Source organism: Aethalodelphis obliquidens, unplaced genomic scaffold (genome assembly GCF_003676395.1).
Source record: "Aethalodelphis obliquidens isolate GAN/ISIS:26980383/991018 unplaced genomic scaffold, ASM367639v1 scaffold30, whole genome shotgun sequence".
Taxonomy (NCBI): domain Eukaryota; kingdom Metazoa; phylum Chordata; class Mammalia; order Artiodactyla; family Delphinidae; genus Aethalodelphis; species Aethalodelphis obliquidens.
Window position 1 is genome coordinate 21,961,394 of NW_020837974.1, and position 21,622 is coordinate 21,983,015.

The 21,622-nt window shown below is 37.5% G+C and overlaps 1 protein-coding gene across 5 annotated transcripts in view; it reads right to left on the bottom strand.

The window, feature by feature from the left end:
• Positions 1-21,622, bottom strand: part of REXO5 (RNA exonuclease 5) — a 43,072-nt gene that overhangs the window by 8,102 nt on the left and 13,348 nt on the right. For 3 of the 5 annotated variants that reach the window (XM_027126710.1, XM_027126711.1, XM_027126712.1), the window contains 9 exons: positions 21,403-21,491; positions 20,333-20,448; positions 18,732-18,870; positions 18,495-18,589; positions 17,471-17,573; positions 14,763-14,866; positions 13,889-14,009; positions 1,338-1,442; positions 703-840 (listed from right to left, as the gene is read on the bottom strand). In XM_027126710.1, coding sequence (XP_026982511.1) covers positions 703-840; positions 1,338-1,442; positions 13,889-14,009; positions 14,763-14,866; positions 17,471-17,573; positions 18,495-18,589; positions 18,732-18,870; positions 20,333-20,448; positions 21,403-21,491 — 1,010 coding nt within the window. The remainder of the gene's footprint in view (positions 1-702; positions 841-1,337; positions 1,443-13,888; positions 14,010-14,762; positions 14,867-17,470; positions 17,574-18,494; positions 18,590-18,731; positions 18,871-20,332; positions 20,449-21,402; positions 21,492-21,622) is intronic. The other 2 variants (XM_027126714.1, XM_027126713.1) reach the window with 2 other exon arrangements.

The following is a 21,622-nucleotide window of genomic DNA, read 5'->3' on the forward strand; positions in this document are numbered from 1 at the left end:
TGTTATTGCTTCATATAGTAACTTTAGTCTTTATCTGACTTCCTGCTATGACCATGAAGATAGAGGCTTACTCTATCTATACAAAAGGATGTATCTATACATCCTTTTAAAAAGTATGAATTTTTTAAACCATATACTAGTATTATTTCTTAAAAAGTAAAAATAATTAAATTCTTTATAGGGTTTTTATGTAAATAACAAACTAATAAACAAAACTTACTCCAAGAGATTGGAGAGCTAACAGCAACAACCAAAAAAAGCCCTACTCCTCTAGTATCTTAACCCAGCTATGAGCCTACTTTGGATTTAAGCCCTACAGACTTCCCGGCACATGGAAGCTACTGCTGTTTTTGAAAGGGCATTTTATCATTTAAAGCTGAAGTCACAAGCATGAAGCTCATAAACTACATTAAACCACTAGACATATTTTTTGTCTGGCTTACATAATATTTAAGAAAATTGGAGCCAACAATATGAAAATTGGCAGATTTCTTGATTCTCAAAACAAAAAAATCAGAAGATCTGGCAATATGGGGCACACATTCTTATGGGTCAACACTGTTCCCATGAGACAGAGCATGTCTCACATTCCAGTCGGTGACAATCAAGCTCAAATCACTAATACCTGAAGGACCCTAGAAGGCATCTGAATTTCCCACACTAGATCAGAAGGTCAAAATCTAAGTTTTCTTGTCTCATTACCTGATGGGATTCAAGAGTAAGAGTCACTGACAGGACTGGACCAAAACTCTCAAACAGCCTATTCAGAGCTCTAAGGTTACAATTTTTGCTAAATGGCCCAGCATAGACAGTTGACATCTCCATCCACTTGATCTTCATCTATAAGAAAAACAACAGAATATAGTAAGGAGGTGGATGTGGAAAGAGAATTAAGTCAAATCTAAAGAAATCATGAGTCAAAACATGGGATAATTCCTTTCAAGGAATTTCTTAACACGAACACTTGCCAAATGTACAAGGATTTGTACACAGGGACTTCACTGCATCGTTACTTGGAATAGCAAAAATTTATAAAGTGCAAACGCTGAAAATAGGTATATCATACAATGGAAAACTATGCAGCACAAGGGAAATAAGATTATATAGTGTTATGAACAGACGTGTAAGATATACTGTTAAAGGAATAAATAAAGTTGCAAAACAGTATATGTAGTCTGATTCCCATTTTTATAAAAATGAAAATGGTAATATATTGATACATATAGAAAAAATTTAGAGAAGTATACAGTAAACTTAATGAAGTGTGTATTACTTTCCTTAATGGGGAGAGATTATAATAGGTCAAATAAATCATCTAGCAGAACCCATTCACTTACTCTTTTGCTCATCTCCTCACTGAGGTTGGGTGGAAAGGGTTCAAGAGAGAACTGCACAATGCTGAAAGTAAACAGGGGGACTTCCACTCTAGCCTGCTCAAGAACCTGCAGAAAACAGCACAGCCTGGATGAAGCAGGAACCTAATAGTCTACTGTGGCTCATGGAGGTGAGCCACAATAATATAAACAATGGTTGTCTTTTTACCCATATTAAAAAGCAATATGAGGCTGACTTCAAGGTCCAGAAGAAAATGGTGACACCACACAGTCTTGTAGAAAAACCATATAATCAGGAAAGAGAATAAATAGAATCACATATGACCCAGATCTTCAGCATTACTAAGAAGCAGGCTACTACAAGCTTCAAATTACCTCTAAGTAAAGAAACAAGTTAAATTCTGCAAGCCTGTGAATAAAGAGAGGGAGAAGAGACACAAGAGACTCTGGGGGAAAAAAAAAAAATCAAGGGGCATGGAAGACTTGGATGAAACAAACAAAATCAGCCCCAGAAAGAAAGTACAACAAAATGCCAAAATAATGAACACAGGTCACAACTTTGATAGTTCAAGCACTTAACTACAAGGAAGAGACTTGACAGCCTCAGAGAAGCAGTGCTTCTGGGGAAGAATCAGATATATAGAGAAGAGGCAATACCCTGCTGGAGACACTGCAGTGAAGGAAAAGAAAGAAATAAAGAAATCAGGAGGGAAATTAAGGATCCTGTGGGGGGAAAAAAAATAAAACAAATACCAGTCCCTCCCAAGAGCATTATAAACTTATTTTTCCCAGCACGTCTTTCTCAAAAAAACCCCAACACTTTAAAAAAAGAAAAAGAGAGCATGACATCAGCAAGATAGAGTACAAGGCAGCTTTAAGCCCTCAGTTTTCCATAGACACCGAGTTAACACTATATAGACCAGAATACCTTTGCAACAACTCTAGAGACCAGTTGAGAAGTTACAGCACCCAGAAACAACAACAACAACCAGAAGGGATTCCAGCAAAAGGGAAAGGAAAATATGTAGTTTTGTGTACCCATCCGTCCCTTCCCCTATCTGACCCAGCAGGGCTCAACACAGAGGAAGTTTCCCACACTGGAGATCTTCCCTCTGGACAGAAACAAGAGTGGACCATGCAGCCAATGTCATGGCTAGGCTGGGCACTGCCTGAGGGACTAGTTTCTGTCTCACCTGACTCAGAGCACTGATAGGACTGGCAGCCTTGTTTGGAAGCCACTGAAAACATATGCAATCACCACAGCACATTAGAGCTGCAGTTACAAAAGCATATGTCAGGAGGAGCAACAGATTGCAAGCTCTGTGGAGAAACAGGGACAAGCTGCTCAGGGAATATGAGACAACTAAAAGCACCTGCACAAGCTCAGAGAAGACACATCCTCAAAGTATGTTCAAGAGGTCCTGAAACCTCAGGCTGAGCTGATTAGTGAAAGTCTCCCCTTCCACAAGGCAAGACAAAAAAAATGGGAGAGGAAGTGAAAAAAAAAAAAAAAAAAAAAAAGAGAACATAGATAGACAGACAACTAATGAAATCAGGAAAATTATGCATGAACAAAATGAGTATTTCACTAAAGAGACAGCAACTATAAAACAGAACCAGACACACACTGCGGTGGCGGAGGCAATGGCGGTGGGGTGGAGCGGCCGGCCGAGCCCGGGCCAGCAGGGCCATGGGCTGCCAGTGTGCGGTGCCACCAATCCGCCTGCCTACCCTCTCCTCGTGGAGTGGCGGTGGGGAGGCAAGAAACAGCTACTATTATATGTTGTAAAATGGATGTCTTCTAAAAATTTCCTGAGAAGATCGTGGAGTAGAAGGACATGCACTCATCCCTCTTGCAAGAGCACCGGAATCACAACTAACTGCTGAACAATCATTGATAGGAAGACACTGGTAGGAGTGGCCCAATCACAATAAAATCAAATCCGATAACCGCTGGGTGGGTGACTCACAAAATGGAGAACAATTATACCACAGAAGCCCACCCATGGGAGTTAAGGTTCTGAGCCCCATGTCATGCTTCCTAACCTGGGGGTCTGGAAACAGGAGAAGGAATTCCCACAGACTTAGACTTTGAAGACTGGCGGGATTTGACTGCAGGATTTCGACAGGACTGGGGGAAACTGAGACTCCCCTCTTGGAGGGCACACACAAAGTAGTATGTGCATCAGGACCCGGGGAAAGGAGCAGTGACCCCATAGGAGAGTGAAACAGACCTACATGCTAGTGTTCAAGGGTCTCCTGCAGAGGTGGGGGGCGACTGTGGCTCACCCCAGGGACAAGGACACTGGCAGCAGAAGTTCAGGGAAGTACTTGTTGGCATTAGCCCTCCCAAGAGTCAGTCATTAGCCCCACCAAAGAGCCCAGGTAGGCTCCAGTGTTGGGTTGCCTCAGGCCAAGCAACCAACAGGGAGGGAACCGAGCCCCACCCATCAGCAGTCAAGTGGATTAAAGTTTTACTGAGCTCTGCCCACCAGAGCAACAGCCAGCTCTACCCACCACCAGTCCCTCCTGTCAGGAAGCTTGCACAAGCCTCTTAGATAGCCTCATCTACCAGGGGGCAGACAGCAGAAGCAAGAAGAAGTATAATCCTGCAGCCTGCGGAATGTAAAACACATTCACAGAAAGACAGACAAAATGAAAAGGCAGAGGACTTTTTACCAGATGAAGGAACAAGATAAAACCCCAGAAAAACAACTAAATGAAGTAGAGATAGGCAACCTTCCAAAAAAAGAATTCAGAATAGTGATAGTGAAGATGATTCAGAACCTTGCAAAAAGAATGGAGGCGAAGAGTAGATGCAAGAAATGTTTAACAAAGACCTAGAAGAATTAAAGGACAAACACCTAGAAGAATTAAAGAACAAACAAACAGAGATGAACAATACAATAATTGAAATGAAAAATACACTAGAAGGAATCAATAGCAGAACAACTGAGGCAGAAGAACGGATAAGTGACCTGGAAGACAGAAAGGTGGAATTCACTGCTGCAGAACAGAATAAAGGAAAAAAGAATGAAAAGAAATGAAGACAGCCTAAGAGACCTCTGGGACAACATTGAATGCACCAACATTAGCATTCTAGGGGACCCAGAAGGAAAAGAGAGAGGGAAAGGACCCAAGAAAATATTTGGAGAGATTATAGTTGAAAACTTCCCGAACATGGGAAATGAAATAGCCAGCCAAGTCCAGGAAGTGCAAAGAGTCCCAGGCAGGATAAACCCAAGGAGAAACATGCCGAGACACATAGTAATCAAATTGACAAAAATTAAAGACAGAGAAAAATTATTAAAAGTAACAAGGGAAAACCAACAAATAACATACAAAGGAGTCCCCATAAGGTTAACAGCGGATTCCTTAGCAGAAACTCTACAAGCCAGAAGGGAATGGCATAATATATTTAAAGTGATGAAAGGGAAGAACCTACAACCAGGATTGCTCTACTCAGCAAGGATCTCATTCAGATTGACGGAGAAATCAAAAGCTTTACAGACAAGCAAAAGCTAAAAGAATTCAGCACCACCAAACCAGCGCTACAACAAATGCTAAAGGAACTTCTCTAAGTGGGAAACACAGAAGAAAAGGACATACAAAAACAAACCCAAAATAATTCAGAAAATGGTAACAGGAACATATCGATAATTACCTTACATGTGAATGGATTAAATGCTCCAACCAAAAGACACAGGCTCACTGAATGGATACAAAAACAAGACCCATGTATATGCTGTCTAAAGAGACCCACGTCAGACCTAGGGACACATACAGACTGAAAGTGAAGGGATGGAAAAAGATATTCCATGCAAATGGAAATCAAAAGAAAGCTGGAGTAGCAATATTCGTATCAGACAAAATAGACTTTAAAATAAAGAATGTTATAAGAGACAAGAAAAGACACTACATAATAATCAAGGGATCAATCCAAGAAGAAGATATAACAGTTATAAACATATATGCACCCAACATAGGAGCAACTCAATACATAAGGCAAATGCTAACAGCTATAAAAGAGGAAATGAACAGTAACACAATAACAGTGGGGGACTTTAACACCTCATTTACACCAATGGACAGATCATCCAGACAAAAGATTAGTAAGGAAACACAATCTTTAAATGACACAACAGACCAGATAGATTTAATTGATATTTATGGGACATTCCATCCGAAAACAGGAGATTACACTTTATTCTCAAGTGCACACGGAACGTTCTCCAGGATAGATCACATTTTGGGTCACAAATCAAGCCTTGGTAAATTTAAGAAAATTGAAATCATATCAAGCATCTTTTCCGACCACAACGTTATGAGATTAAGAAATAAATTACAGGGAAAAAAACGTAAAAAACGCAAACATGTGGAGGCTAAACAATGCCTTAGTAAATAACCAAGAGATCACTGAAGAAATCAGAGGAAACCAAAAAAATACCTAGAAACAAATGACAACAAAAACACGACGATCCAAAACCTATGGAATGCAGCAAAAGCAGATCTAAGAGGTAAGTTTATAGCAGTACAATCCTACCTCAAGAAACAAGAAAAATCTCAAATAAACAATCTAACCTTACACCTAAAGGAACTAGAGAAAGAAGAACAAACAAAACCTAAAGGTAGTAGAGGGAAAGAAATTGTAAAGATCAGAGCAGAAATAAATGAAAGAGAAACAAAGAAAACAATAGCAACGATCAATAAAACTAAAAGCTGTTTCTTTGAGAAGATAAACAAAATTGATAAACCTTTAGCCAGACTCATCAAGAAAAAGAGGAAGAGGACTCAAATCAATAACATTAGTAAGGAAAAAAGAGAAGTTACAACGGACACCGCAGACATACAAAGCATCGTAAGAGACAACTACAAGCAACTCTATGCCAATAAAATGGACAACCTGGAAGAAATGGACAAATTCTTAGAAACGTGTAGCCTTCCAAGACTGAACCAGGAAGAAATAGAAAAAATGAACAGACCAATCACAAGTAATGAAACTGAAACTGTGATTAAAAATCTTCCAACAAACAAAAGTCCAGGACCAGATGGCTTCACAGGTGAATTCTATCAAATATTTAGAGAAGACCTATCCTTCTCAAACTCTTCCAAAGAATTGCAGAGGAAGGAACACTCCCAAACTCATTCTACAAGGCCAACCATCACCCTGATACCAAAACCAGACAAAGATACTACAAAAAAAGAAAATTACAGACCAATATCACTGATGAATATAGATGCAAAAATCCTTAACAAAATACTAACAAACTGAATGCAACAACACATTAAAAGGATCATACACCATGATCAAGTGGGATTTATCCCAGGGATGCAAGGATTCTTCAATATATGCAACTCAATCAATGTGATACAACATATTAACATATTGAAGAATGAAAACCATATGATCATCTCAATAGACGCAGAAAAAGCTTTTGACAAAATTCAACACCATTTATGATAAAAACTCTTCAGAAAGTGGGCACAGAGGGAACCTACCTCAACATAATAAAGGTCACATACAACAAACCCACAGCAAACATCTTTCTCAATGGTGAAAAACTGAAAGCATTTCCTCTAAGATCAGAAACAAGATAAGGATGTGCACTCTCGCCACTATTATTCAACATAGTTTTGGAAGTCCTAGCCACAGCAATCAGAGGAGAAAAAGAAATAAAAGGAATACAAATTGGAAAAGAAGAAGTAAAACTGTCACTGTTTCCAGATGACATGACACTCTACATAGATAATCCTAAAGATGCCACCAGAAAACTTCTAGAGCTAATCAATGAATTTAGTAAAGTTGCAGGATACAAAATTAATGCACAGAAATCTCTTGCATTCCTATACACTAACAACAAAAGATCAGAAAGAGAAATTAAGGAAACAATCCCATTCACCATTGCAACAAAAAGAATAAAATACCTAGGAATAAACCTACCTAAGGAGGTAAAAGACCTGTACTCAGAAAACTATAAGACACTGATGAAAGAAATCAGAGATGACACAAACAGATGGAGAGATATACCATGTTCTTGCACTGGAAGAATCAATATTGTGAAAATGACTATACTACCCAAAGCAATCTACAGATTCAATGCAATCCCTATCAAATTACCAATGGCATTTTTTATGGAACTAGAGCAAAAAATCTTAAAATTTGTACAGACACACAAAAGACCCCAAATAGCCAAAGTAGTCTTGAGGGAAAAAAACGGAGCTGGAGGAATCAGACTCTGTGACTTCAGACTATCCTACAAAGCTACAGTCATCAAGACAATATGGTAGTGGCACAAAAACAGACATACAGGTCAATGGAACAGGATAGAAAGCCCAGAGATAAACCCATGCACCTATGGTGAACTAACCTATGGCAAAGGAGGCAAGGATATACAATGGAGAAAAGACAGTCTCTTCAATAAGTGGTGCTGGGAAATCTGGACAGCTACATGTAAAAGAATAAATTAGAAAACTCCCTAACACCATACACAAAAATAAACTCAAAATGAATTAGAGACCTAAATGTAAGACCAGACACTATAAAACTCTTAGAGGAAAACATAGGTAGAACACTCTTTGACATAAATCACAGCAAGATCTTTTTTGATCCACCTCCTAGAGTAATGGAAATAAAAACAAAAATAAACAAATGGGACCTAATGAGACTTAAAAGCTTTTGCACAGCAAAGGGAACTAGAAACAGGATGAAAAGACAGCCCCCAGAATGGGAGAAAATATTTGCAAACGAATCAATGGACAAAGGACTAATCTCCAAAATATATAAATAGCTCATGCAGCTCAATATTAAAAAAACAAATAATTCAATCAAAAAACGGGCAGAAGAACTAAATAGACACTTCTCCAAAGAAGACATACAGATGGCCAAGAGGCACATGAAAAGATGTTCAACATCACTAATTATTAGAGAAATGCAAATCAAAACTACAATGAGGTTATCACCTCACACTGGTTAGAATGGGCATCATCAGAAGATCTACAAACAACAAATGCTGGAGAGGGTGTGGAGAAAAGGGAACCCTCTTGCACTGTTGGTGGGAATGTAAATTGATACAGCCACTATGGAGAACAGTATGGAGGTTCCTTAAATAACTATGAATAGAATTGCCATATGACCCAGCAATCCCACTACTGGGCATATACCCAGAGAAAACCGTAGTTCAAAAAGACACATGCAACCCAGTGTTCATTGCAGCACTCTTTACAATAGCCAGGTCATGGAAGCAACCTAAATGCCCATCAACAGACGAATGGATAAAGAAGATGTGGTACATATATACAACGGAATGTTACTCAGCCATAAAAAGGAACGAAACTGGGTCATTTGTAGAGACGCAGATGGACCTAGAGACTGTCATACAGAGTGAAGTAAGTCTGAAAGAGAAAAACAAGTATCATATATTAACGCACGTATGTGGAATCTAGAAATACGGTACAGATGAAGCAGTTTGCAAGGCAGAAATAGAGGCACAGGTGTAGAGAACAAACATATGGACACCAAGGGGGAAAAGCAGGTGGTGGGGATGTGGTGGTGGGATGAATTGGGGGAGCTGGGGATTGACATATATACAGTAATATGTATAAAATAGGTAACTTATATAAGAACCTGCTGTATAAAAAAATAAAATAAAATTCAAAAAAAAAAGAAAAAAGAACCAAACAAATTCTGCAGCTGAAAAATACATTAAGTGAGTTGGAAAATTCACTAAAGGGGTTCAACATCAGACTTGATCAGGCAAACTTGAAAACAGATCTTTGAAGTCATTAAGTTAAAGCAAAAAAAAAAAAAAAAAAAAAGAAGAAGAAAAGGAAACAGAGTCTAACAGCCCTTGGGACACCATCATTAGGACCAATTTACAAATTATAGGAGTCCCAGAAGAAAAGAGAAAGGAGCAGAGAGCTTATTTGAAGAAATAATGGCTGAAAACCCTCCATATCTGAGGAAAGAAATGAACATACAAATTCAATACGCTGAAAGAACTCCAAGAAAGATAAATCCAAAGACACCCACAGAAAGACACATTACAATCAAATTGTTAAAAGTCAAAATTAGAGAATCTTGGAAGCAGCAAGGGAAAAGCAAATCATCACATACAAGGAAGCTTTCATAAGATTATCAGTGGATTTCTTAACAGAAACCTTGCAGGCCAGAAGAGAGTGGCATGAGATATTCAAAGTGATAAAATAAAAAACCATCAACCGGGCTTCCCTGGTGGTGCAGTGGTTGAGAGTCCGCCTGCTGATGCAGGGGACATGGGTTCGTTCCCCGGTCCGGGAAGATCCCACATGCCACGGAGCGGCTGGGCCTGTGAGCCATGGTCCCTGAGCCTGCACGTCCGGAGCCTGTGCTCCACAACGGGAGAGGCCACAACAGTGAGAGACCCGCGTACCACAAAAAAACAAAAAACAAAAAAACCATCAACCAAAAAAAAGAAAACAAAATCAAAAAACAACCATCAACCAAGAAAACTGTATCCAGCAAAACTATGCTTCAAAAATGCAGGGGAAAAAAAAAGTTGAGAAAGTTTATTATCACTAGGTCTGCTCTTATAAGAAATGCTAAAGGGAGTCCTTCAAGACGAAAGGATACTAGATAACAACATGAAAAAGTTTTCCAGTTAAGGTAATACATGGACACATATAATAACCTGTATTATTGTAACTTTGGTGCATAAATTCACTTTTAATTCTTATTCAGAACTTAAATGACAAAAACATGAAAAAAATAACTATATGCCTATGTTAATGGGCATATAACATATAAAGATGCAATCTATGATATCAGTAACAAAGTCAAGGGGGTGGATCTTATAGGAGTACAGTTTTTGTATGCAATTAAACTGCTATCCGTTTAAAATGGAATGTTATAATTTTAAGATGTTTTATGTAACTGCAATGATAACTGCAAAGAAAATATCTATAGAACATACACAAAAGGAAATGAGAAGGGTATCAAAGCACGTCTCTACCAAAAAAAAAAAATCAAAACTCAAAGGAAGACAGTAGAAAGGAGAGGAGGGACAAAAAGCTGTAAGACATACAGAAAACAACAAAATGGAAATAGTTCTTCCAATCTAGTGATTACTTTAAATAGCAAAATGTCAGCAAACTGAATTCAACAGCACATTAAAAGTATTATACACCATGACCAAGTGAGATGTATTCCTGGAATGCAAGGATGGTTCAATGTATGAAAACAATTCCATGTAATATACCACATTAACAGAATGAAAGACAAAACCACATGATCAATCAAGTGATGCAGAAAAAGCATTTGACAAGATTCAAACTCTTTCGAGATAAAAACACTCAACAAACTAGAAATAGAAGGAAACTACTCCAACATAATAAAGGCCATATATGAAAAGCCCACAGCTAACATCACACTCAAAGGTGAAAGACTGAAAACTTTCTGTAAGATCAGGAACAAGGATGTCTGCTCTTGCCACTCTATTCAACACAGTATTGAGAGTTCTAACCAGAGTAATTAGGTAAGAAAAGGAAACAAAAGCTGTCCAAATTGGAAAAGCTCTCTCTGTTCACATAGGACATGTAGAAAACCCTAACAATTCTACAAAAGCAATGTCAGGACTAAACAATGAGTTCAGCAAACTTGAAAGATTCAAAATCAACACACAAAAAATCAGTTGTGATTCTACATACTAACAATGAACAATCAAAAAAGGAAATAAAAAAAAATCTCATGTACAATAGCATCAAAAAAGAATAAGATACTTAGGAATAAACCGAACCAAGGAGGTGAAACATTTCTATGCTAGAAACTACAAAACAGGGCTTCCTTGGTGGCGCAGTGGTTGAGAGTCCACCTGCCGATGCAGGGGACATGGGTTCGTGTCCCAGTCCGGGAAGATCCCACGTGCCACGGAGTGGCTGGGCCCGTGAGCCATGGCCACTGAGCCTGCGCGTCCGTAGCCTGTGCTCCGCAATGGGAGAGGCCACAACAGTGAGAGGCCCACATACCGCAAAAAACAAAAAACAAATAAAACCCTACAAAACAATGCTGAAAGAAATTTTAAAAGACACAAATAAAAGGAAACATTCCATGTTCAGGGACTGGAACACACTATTGTTGTCAACAGTATACAAAGCAACCTATGGATTCAATTCAATCCCTATTAAAATCCTAATGTCATTTTTTGCAGAAATAGAAGAAAATCATCCTAAAATTCATAAGGAATCTCAAAGGACTCTGAATAGCCAAAATAATCCTGAAAAAGAATGAAGTCAGATGACACAAACTTCTTGATTTCAAAACATATTAAAAACTACAGTAATCAAAACAGTGTGGTACTGGCATAAAGACAGACAAATAGACTAATGGAACAAAAGAGAGTTCAGAAATAAAGCTCTGTATATATGGTCAAGTGATCTTTGACAAGGGTGCCAAGAACATTCAATGTGAAATGGATAGTTTCTTCAAAAAATGAGACTGGGAAGACTGGATATCCATATGCAAAAATGGGAAGTTGGAACCTTATGTCCTGGTAATGATTTCCAGGACATCTTGTTAAGGGAAAAAAGCCAACTGCAAAAGAGTTTATTTATATAGTATGTTAGCTTCTGTGTAAGAAAGAAAATGAAATAAAAAAGCATATATATATCTACTTTTCTTTACAAAAAATGGAACAAAGGAAGGATAAATCAGAAAACAACAATGTTATTTACTTACATGAGATAGGTGGAGGGCGGACTGGGTGAAATAGATATGAGAAGGAATGACACTTCTTTTAGTATACTTCTTTGCGTAGTTTTGCCTTTGGAAGCTTGTTAATGTTCTATAGATCCAAAAAATAAATCAACAAGGATGGAAGAGAGAAAAAAACCCTAAAATTAAAAGCAAATTGAAACAAATGAACCCAACTGTATTCTAAATGCATAAGAGCTAATCTGAAGGGGAGGAAAAAAGGAATCCAAGTAACTTATAAAGGGAGGTACAAAGATGAAATGAGGAAAAGCAACGAAGAATCCTGTGCAAGGGCTGAAATTAGAGGTACTGGTATAGACACTTGATTTCTTAAATATTTATTTGTGTGTACGTACAAATTTGTGTGTGTGTGTGCGCATATCCTACCTACATGCATATATTTCCTAACTGCCTGCTTTGAGGGTCTAGAAGCAAAGACATCCCAGTAAAAATATGCACATCCAGCATCCAGATCTTGGTTTCTAATACCAAGATGAACCTGACTTTCTTATTGTGCCAGTAGGAAGAAAATGCTCAAAAAAAATTATGGGTGCATGTCACAAGAACAGAGGGGCCAGCTTGAAGGGGCTACTGCTTACCAAATCTGAGAAATGTGTAAACCAAAACAATTTAGTACAATTATAAATTATAAACCACTGAAATAAACAGGAATCCGTGAGTCCACACAGAATGAATGAATGAATGAACAAATAAGGTAAAGGGAGGACTCTTGCTCATAGAATACTGAGTAACAACTAGTCAATATGGAGGAAATATAGAGAGTTGGAAAACCATCATTGTACAATAAAAACTGGCTCACAGTAAAAACTGGTTCAGATGAGAATCATCAGTTTTTGCTAAATATAAGAGGAGGTGGGGATTTTGATGAAAAGCAGGATATTTGCTGTTCTTAAAGTGTATCCTCACATATTATTCAAAGCAAGGGGAAAAAACAGTAACTCTACAGTGGAGAAACTAGACAACACCTTGTTAAGGTCATCAAAATAAACAGAAGAGAGGGACAGACGGACAACATATGCCTCTTGTTGTGGCATAACCTGAATCTAATCATGAGGAAACCCAAAATGAAATTACCAATGTCATGAGACAAAGAAAGATTGAGGAATGGTTCCAGACTAAAGGAAACTAAAAACTGAAATGTCATATAGACATAGGAAGAGAGAGCGAGAAAGTGTAAAAAGTGCAGGAGCAACCCAGCACACACACAAATAATAAAGCAAATGAGGCAGAGTATTAACAGAAGATGAATCTAGATAGAAGGTATACAGATATTCCACCATTCATGCAAGTTTCCTGTAAGTTTGAAATTATTTCCAAATAAAATGCTTAAAAAAAATTACAGAGCCTCTGAACAAGATGACATAAGTCCATGCTTTGATGAATCCCTTCTGCTATACACATATAGCAATGATAGGTAAAATATAAAATATATATATACATATATATATATATATATATATATATATGTATATATATGTATATATAGGAAAACCAAAAAGATATAGTCAGGCTGAAAACCAAGATAAACATCTCCATGAACCAGAAAAAAGAATAGAAATTCAAAGTGGTGTGCAAGGCCAAAGCCACAGGCCTGCTGGAATCTGGAAACAGACACTGGCAGCTGACAGTTCTGCTCCTATGGGGTAATTGAGACTAAAAGTGCTCCACACAAAATTTGAGATAGAAGCCAGACTGGCTAATGGTAGCTAAAGTTGCTGATGAAAAAAAGCTTGATACTTGCATGGGTTGCAAAGGGTTACATTACCCTCTACTCTGAATGCAACCTTCAAAGAGATACTGGGTCACTCACCTCTTTATTTGACAAGCACTTAATAGTTTGACAGTTTTTGGAAGAAGAAAGTTCAGTAGCATCTGCCTCCCGAGTCAAGAAAAGCAGCTTCTGGCCCACTGAGTCCAAGCATTCTAAAACACTGTACAGAAGGAAAAGAGATCAAGGTAGGAACAACAGTTTTCCATAACCCAAGAATTACTTCTCTATACTTGCACTGTCTGGTAGCCATTAGCAACGTGTGGTTATTTAAATTAAAATAAAATAAAATAAAAATTCAGTTCCTTAATTGCACTAGTCACATGTACTATAAGGTCTACATGTATGGACCTTTTAGGACAGCAAAGATATAGAACATTTCCACCATTACAGAAATCATATTGAACATTGTTGTTCTACATTTAGCGAGAGGAAGGATAAACAAAAAATATACTCAAAACTCTTTACCAAAATTTAGGCTAGATTCTAAGGATCTGAAACATTTACTATGGTATAGAGACAAACCTCTTCTGAGTCTGTTTTTTGTTTGTCTTTTTCCCAATCTGGGCAATACATCAAGGCTATAGCCGACTCTTCTAATCAAAATACTCACTAGTCTATCATCTCCCCTAATGCCACTTAGTTCAATGTATTTCAATGTCTTACTTTTTTTGTAAAGTGAGTTATTTTAAGACCAATCAATAGATTCAGAAAATTAGAAAAACAGATGCTATTTAGGGCAGTACGTGGTTTTTTTCCATCCATGGTTTTTCTAATGGAAGAATGTTACTCATATTATTGGTAAATATTTCTCAATAGACTCAAAAGAGGAAAAAAATATTCCAGGTTTTGTTATTAAATAAGAAACCAGATACTCCATTTGTCTTTGCGACCATTTAGAACTGAAAAATATTACCTTGTGTTTAGCTGCTGCACTACTTCTGCTGTATTTCTCGGCTCTAGGCCTGCTGCTTCTAGTTCTTGGTGACTAGCTAGTGCCTCCAGATTTAGTTCTGCAATCTGAAGGAAAATAAAGTGGTAAAATCATTTAATATCTTGCAAAGTATTTGAGGCTAAAAAAAAAAAGAAACCAAACAAACAAAAAAACACCCAAACCCCCCAAAAATCCAAGAAAAACCCACTCAAGTGGTGTGCTCTGTTTCTGTAGACAGTGACTTTGCTGTTGCCACAGTCCCAGGCTGGGTTCAATAGTTACCAGATGGTTTCTGGCTGCTTAGCCAAGAATGGCAATCTGTTACCAGCTGCTGATGTTGTGACATGAATATGGGAAAGGGCCAAGTAGGGCTAAGTGAAAAGCAATGGCAATTTTGGCTCATGATTCATTCCAAAGTCACTTAAAACTTACTTCTCTGCAAACATGCAACTTTTGGAAATTATAAAAGAATGGCTTTCATGGCAATATGAAAAAAAGACTTTATTGGACTAACACAAAATCATGAAAAGTATTCTAGTTTATTCTCCTTCCATAAAGTGGGAGCCCATTTGGGAGTTCTGATGTGTAGAGATACAGATACTTTTTTTACTTAGAATCATTTTAGATTTGCAGAAAAACTACAAAGACAGTACAGAGTTCCCACATATATCCAACTGCCATTTTCAACTATTATTACTATCTTAATTAGTATGGTGTATTTGACACAATTAATGAACCACTATTGATATGTTATTTTTTTTCTTTTTAAAATTTTTTATTGGAGTATAGTTGATTTACAATGTTGTGTTAGTTTCTGCTGTACAGCAAAGCAAATCAGTTATACATATACATATATCCACTCTTTTTTAGATTCTTTTCTGGTATCTTATTATTGACTAAAGTCCATCCTTAATTCAGATTTCCTAAGATTTTACTCAAGTGAGATGCAATTTTTCCTGGAAATCAAGTGGCAGCATAACAAAGTGTGGCTTCTCAAAGTGTGGCTTGAGAACTCCTAGGGGTTCCAGAGACCCTTTCAGGGGGAAGTTTGCAAGGTCCTGTCTTCTCCAACTATATAACACAACAGATTGGACGTAAAAGCAGATATGAGAGAGTCACTAGTCTCCTTAACAGGAGCTTAGTAGCTAGACATTAAAGAGATTTGCAAAATATGTAAAACAATGACACTCTTCCCATTAATTTTTTTGAAAATGCTTTTTTCCATAAAAGTACATTTTTTATGTTAACATGTAATGATTTTTAAAAATATTTTCAACAAATTAGTAAATATAATTTTTCTCATATGTAATTTCTAATATGGTAAATATTGATAGATATGACCCACAAAAACAAAAGCTCTTTGAGGATAAGTGGGTCCTGAGACCAAGTTTTTAGAACCTCAGTGCAGTGGTTTAGAGCAGGGGTTGGCATATTACAGTCATTGGATCAAGTCCAGCCCAATGTCAGTTTTTTGTAAATAAAGTTTTACTGGCCCACAGCTGTGTCCTTTTACTGACATACTGTTATAGCTGCTTTTGCACTACCAACAGCAAGTTGAGTAGCTGTGATAGAGACAGTATGGTCTGTAGAGCCTAAAATATTTACTGTTTGGCCTTTACAGAAAAGGTTTGCTAATTCCTCATGTAAAGCAAAGACAGGCTTTAGAATCTGACAGACCCTGGTTTGAATCCTGGTTCTGCCTCTAATTGTAGGACCCTCAATAAGTTATTAACCTTTCAAAACCTCTGAACGATCATATATATAATAATATCAATAGTTAACTTATAGAGTTGTTATAAGGATAAGATAATGTATATAAAGCATTTTAGAATAGTACACTTCGTAAGATCTCAGTGAATGTTGGCCATTACTCACAAGCCGCATAAGATATTTTACAATGTCTTTCTATCACCATGACACAAAATACTATTCTGGCTTTTTATTATTCTATATGGACTACCATTTATTTCATAATGGGGTCATGCTAGAAAATATCACACAATGGGATAATCTAATAGGTTAGAATGTGTTATAACACAGTCTGTCAGAAACTACAGCCTCTTCAATGCCTCCTTTATGTGCTGTTTTAATCCAGGCCCACTGAACTGCTTTTGAAACAATGATATGCTACTCACACCCCAAGAAAGCAAAAATCTATCTAGGTTTTTATAATTATCACAATTATTAGCATCAGCTACAATGAATTAAAAGTGGCATGCGGGATCTTTAGTTCCTCAACCAGGGATCAAACCCGTGCGCCCTGCAGTGGAAGTACAGAGTCTTCACCACTGGACCACCAGGGAAGTCCCTCAGCTACAATGATTAACACCACATTATGGTGCTTAATATATTCATGGCACTGTGCTAAGAGCTTTATACTACATAATATCTCATTTACCCTCACCAATATCCCAGAGAAGTGTGCTACCATGTTACAGATCTGGAAACTAAAGTTGCTCAGAGAAATTGCCCTAGATAGCATATAGCCAGACCTATTTAAAAACAAGGAAGTCCAACTTCAGAGACTACATATTTAACCACTACATGAGGCTAGTGATACAGGTCTTAATTTCAAATACATGTTCACCTTGAATTACACTGCCATTTTTGTAAAGAAAGGTAACAGCAGGATATGGTGGTCTGTGACTCTGTTCTAGTCTCATAATTTTAAGGAAAGCAAAGGTACTAACCTTCTTTGGGCCATATTTGAGGAAATACCGAGCCAATTCAAGGGCTGTTCTAGCATCTTCTGTGGCATCATGACCAAACCTATCTGGACACTGTATATCCTTCCTGGAAAGTCAAGGTAAAATTGACATAACTGGGAGCATTTTTAATGATAGAGTCTTTCATACCAAATATTCTGGCTACATGTAGAATTTCAGCATTCTAGTAATTAGATTTGAGTCACAATCAAGATTCCTTTATTACTTAGTGCCAGGACCTGAAAGGTACTGAGGGTACAGAATGATCAGGAATGGCTTTGTTTACAGCAAGCATATCATCAAAGGCTACTCAATAAAAAGTCTCTGGTCCACTCCCCAACCAACCCCTTGTCTCACTTTTTAGACGTAGCTGTTGTTTTAAAGTTACCTTCCAGAAATTTTCTATTATATATTTAAAAATCCTTTGTTTTTTAAAATCTTAAAAAATACATATGTTTATGTCTATAGATACGTCTAAATCTAATCTACATCAATCAATATCTCAGTATCTACGCATCTTGTTCTGCATCTCCATTTTGTTCTCAGTAGCATCTTAGAGGTCCCCTTATTAGCACATAAAGATCTAACAAAGTATTAGTCACGCAGATAACCATAATTTATTTAACTAGTCCTGTAGAATATCTGAATTCTTTTGGGCTATTTTAAATCATACTATAATGAATATCTTTGTACAATATGTGTTTGTACATGATACATTCAATATAGGAACGCTGTTTTGAAATTTTGGGTAACTTTTCTGCCTCTTCTCTGTCTAATTCTATCCATCAACCTTCAGCTATGAATGCAACTCCTGTTTGTATTCCCACAGTTTTTTCATTTCTGAGTCATAATTCTCTCTGAAGTTAGGATCTCAGAATTCATAATAATGTTTATAAACTAAGAAGGAAAGGAGAGAGGCTGAACGTTGCAATATGCATTAAATAAGATACAATATTCTAACTTATGTCCAGTCTATCAGGACAATATTATAATATGCAAACAAACCTACCCCAAAATAACTTTGGCTAAGAACTTGAGCTTAAATCTTCTGCCCTGCTCTCTGACATAAAGCAATGATGTATCAATAACATATGGATGTATCATCTGAGAAGGAAAGAGAATAGAATGAGTAGCATCCTATGCTGAAGGAAAAAACAGGTGGGTTGGGGGACAGAAGGCTTTAGATCTGAGATTAATGAAACAGGCACATATGCTAGATAAACTAAGTCCTAAATCAGATACTCACTTTCAGTGCTCTGAGATCTAAGTCTAAGGAGTGGCCCACTAACACAGCGTTGGGAGGAAGCAGTGCTTTTAACTGTCTCTGTACATCTTTGAGTTTGGTTGTCACTGGGTTAAGAATCTTCTTTGTGATTCCTGAGAAACTTTCAATAAAAAAAGAGAAATGGACAGACCAGGATATTAATAAGCTTTCCTCCCCCGAAAGTCATTTCAAAAAGAATATTTTAAAAAATAAAAAATTAATAAATGCTCAGTGTAACAAGGTTGAAAATCAAATAACAAAGAAGAAATTAAAAACTGCCAGGCTTCCCTGGTGGCACAGTGGTTGAGAGTCCGCCTGCCGATGCAGGGGACACGGGTTCATGCCCCGGTCCGGGAAGATCCCACATGCCGTGGAGCGGCTGGGCCCGTGAGCCATGGCCGTTGAGCCTGCACGTCTGTAGCCTGTGCTCCGCAACGGGAGAGGCCACAACAGTGAGCGGCCCACATACCGCAAAAAAAATAAATAAAAATAAAAATAAATAACCTGCCCATAATCCCACCACCCAGAGATCATTTTTTACACTTTGGTAAATATTGTATCATATTTTTTGATACATATGTATTCATGTATATGTTTATTTTTATAATCATGGGAATTCCCTGGCAGTCCAGTGGTTAGGACTCCATGCTTTCACTGCCATGGGCCTGGGTTCAATCCCTGGTCAGGAAACTAAGATCCCGCAAGCCACATGGTATGGCCCAAAAAAAAGGAATCATAATGCCTATGCTACTTTATAATATGATCATAACATGTGCTATATATCATGAACAAGTTTTCACATCAATAAATCTATTTCAGCACATCCTTTTAAATGGTTAGTACTCCATTAGATGAATATAACATTCTAACCAACCCCTTACTTTCATTCATATTCCCATGTTTCTGCAACAGTATGACAAATACCCTTATACATACATCTTTGTCACATACGACTGTTCCTTAAAAATACTGTCTAATTGTCATGTCGGCCAACAGGAGTCTTTATCACCATCATGGCCTCTCTGTGCCTAAGTAAGCATGAACTGATAGGTGCAACTACAATGGGCAGCAACAGTAATGTTTCACTGGCTTTTCTTTGCCTAATCAGTGTAGTGTGTACATTCTGAAATTACTTGCTAATCTTCGGAAAGACAGAGAAAATTTTTTGAGCTTCAAATTTCTGTTGTGGAAACACTTAGTTTTGTTTTGGTTTCTGAGGTCAAGGCAGATTAAGCTCTAAAATCATCTGACTGCCAGAAGATGATTTACAGATTTTTCAGATGGTGTCTCATCAGACAGCAAAGCTGTTTGGCAGTTACTAGGTAACGATTACAACTGTCAGATTCAATGACAAGGAAGATAATATTCTGGTGACCTAGGTCACAGGAAGATTAGAGAGCAAGAAAGGTAAGAGCATTATACACCGATATTGTGTAATTTCAGTATTAAAATTTCTAGTTGTGGCACCCCAGCCTTTTCTTTGATAATAAATAAGTAGATAATACCTAACTAAACAGAAGCTACAGGCTATTCCTGTTAAGTCTCATTCCACTCTAGCGAGCTGGAAGCAGGGTGAAAAATACCTGGTGAGGTAGTCCACAATCTTGTTGTCAGGTTTAACAAGTTCATCCATAACACAGCAGCCTCCTTCAGCAACCAGTGATATGCGTGTTAGTTCTCGCCCCTTGGATGTCAGGCACTGAAAGACCAGGATGTAGATAGGCTGCTAACCTGTGGAAACTCTTGCTTCCTCTCATTATTCAAGACTACATCAACTGCCACCTACTCTAATCTACTCTGCGACAATGGCACAGCCTTTTGCTGACTAGCGAATCCAATATGAATGAAATTAAAGCTAAGCAGGCTACTGAACATTACACTTAAAGTAACCAACACAGTACAATTTCTCTGGGAAGGATGTGCCCGAGAGGGACAGAAATAATAACATCAATTATAATTGTACTATTTACTGTGTACTACAACCCAGTATTATGCTAAGTACCAAAAAAATAATTTTTATTAGCACACTCTATTATCTAACACAATACTAAGCATTTTATATACCACCTCATAATAACCCCATGAAGTAGCCCCTAATATTATCCCTGCTTCACAGAGGGAGAATTAGGGAATTTGTCCAAGGTGACAGGCAAGGCCAGGATACACAACCTGATACGACAGACTCCAAATCCTTAGCTCTTAGCCACTCTGTTCAGTGTCGAGAAACTGTTACTTGAGTACTAAGTGAGAGGGGATACACTGCCTCTGAAAGGAGACTTACTAATTAGACAAAGTAAAACACAAGGGGAGCTTAAGCAGGAAAATCCTACTTCTGATCTTAAACGCGTAAAACTAAGCCAAACCAATGGTAATTCAGGCAAAGTCTTCAAGGCAATAACAACAAAACACTTGTTCAAAAGACAGAAGCAATCAACTTCTAGTAATATTCAAAAATTAGATTAAATATATCAACTAGTTAGAAAACTTATGTGATATTTATTTCTCATCCTGGAGTAAAGATCCAATTTTTCTAAAATGTAATTAAATGGGTCTACTTTCAGTTATTTAAACTGAATACTAGAACTGAACGCACTCAAGAAAACTAGACCCTAGCTTGCAACACTCCAGCTGAAAAATCAGAAGTAGTACTTACCATTTCACAGTCAAGCCCAAAGAGAGGACTGTTGTTGGTTATAGAACCACAACATTTTATAGGCACAAAGTTTTCACAGTCAGGAAAACCTAGGAGGAAAAGGAATAAAATATTTGCCTTTAGAACTAGAAATGGTAAAAATTACTCCTGTATTTATCCAGGGGAAACTGAGATACCACATTTGTGGGGACCTTCTCTATGTTAGACACTTGAAATATAA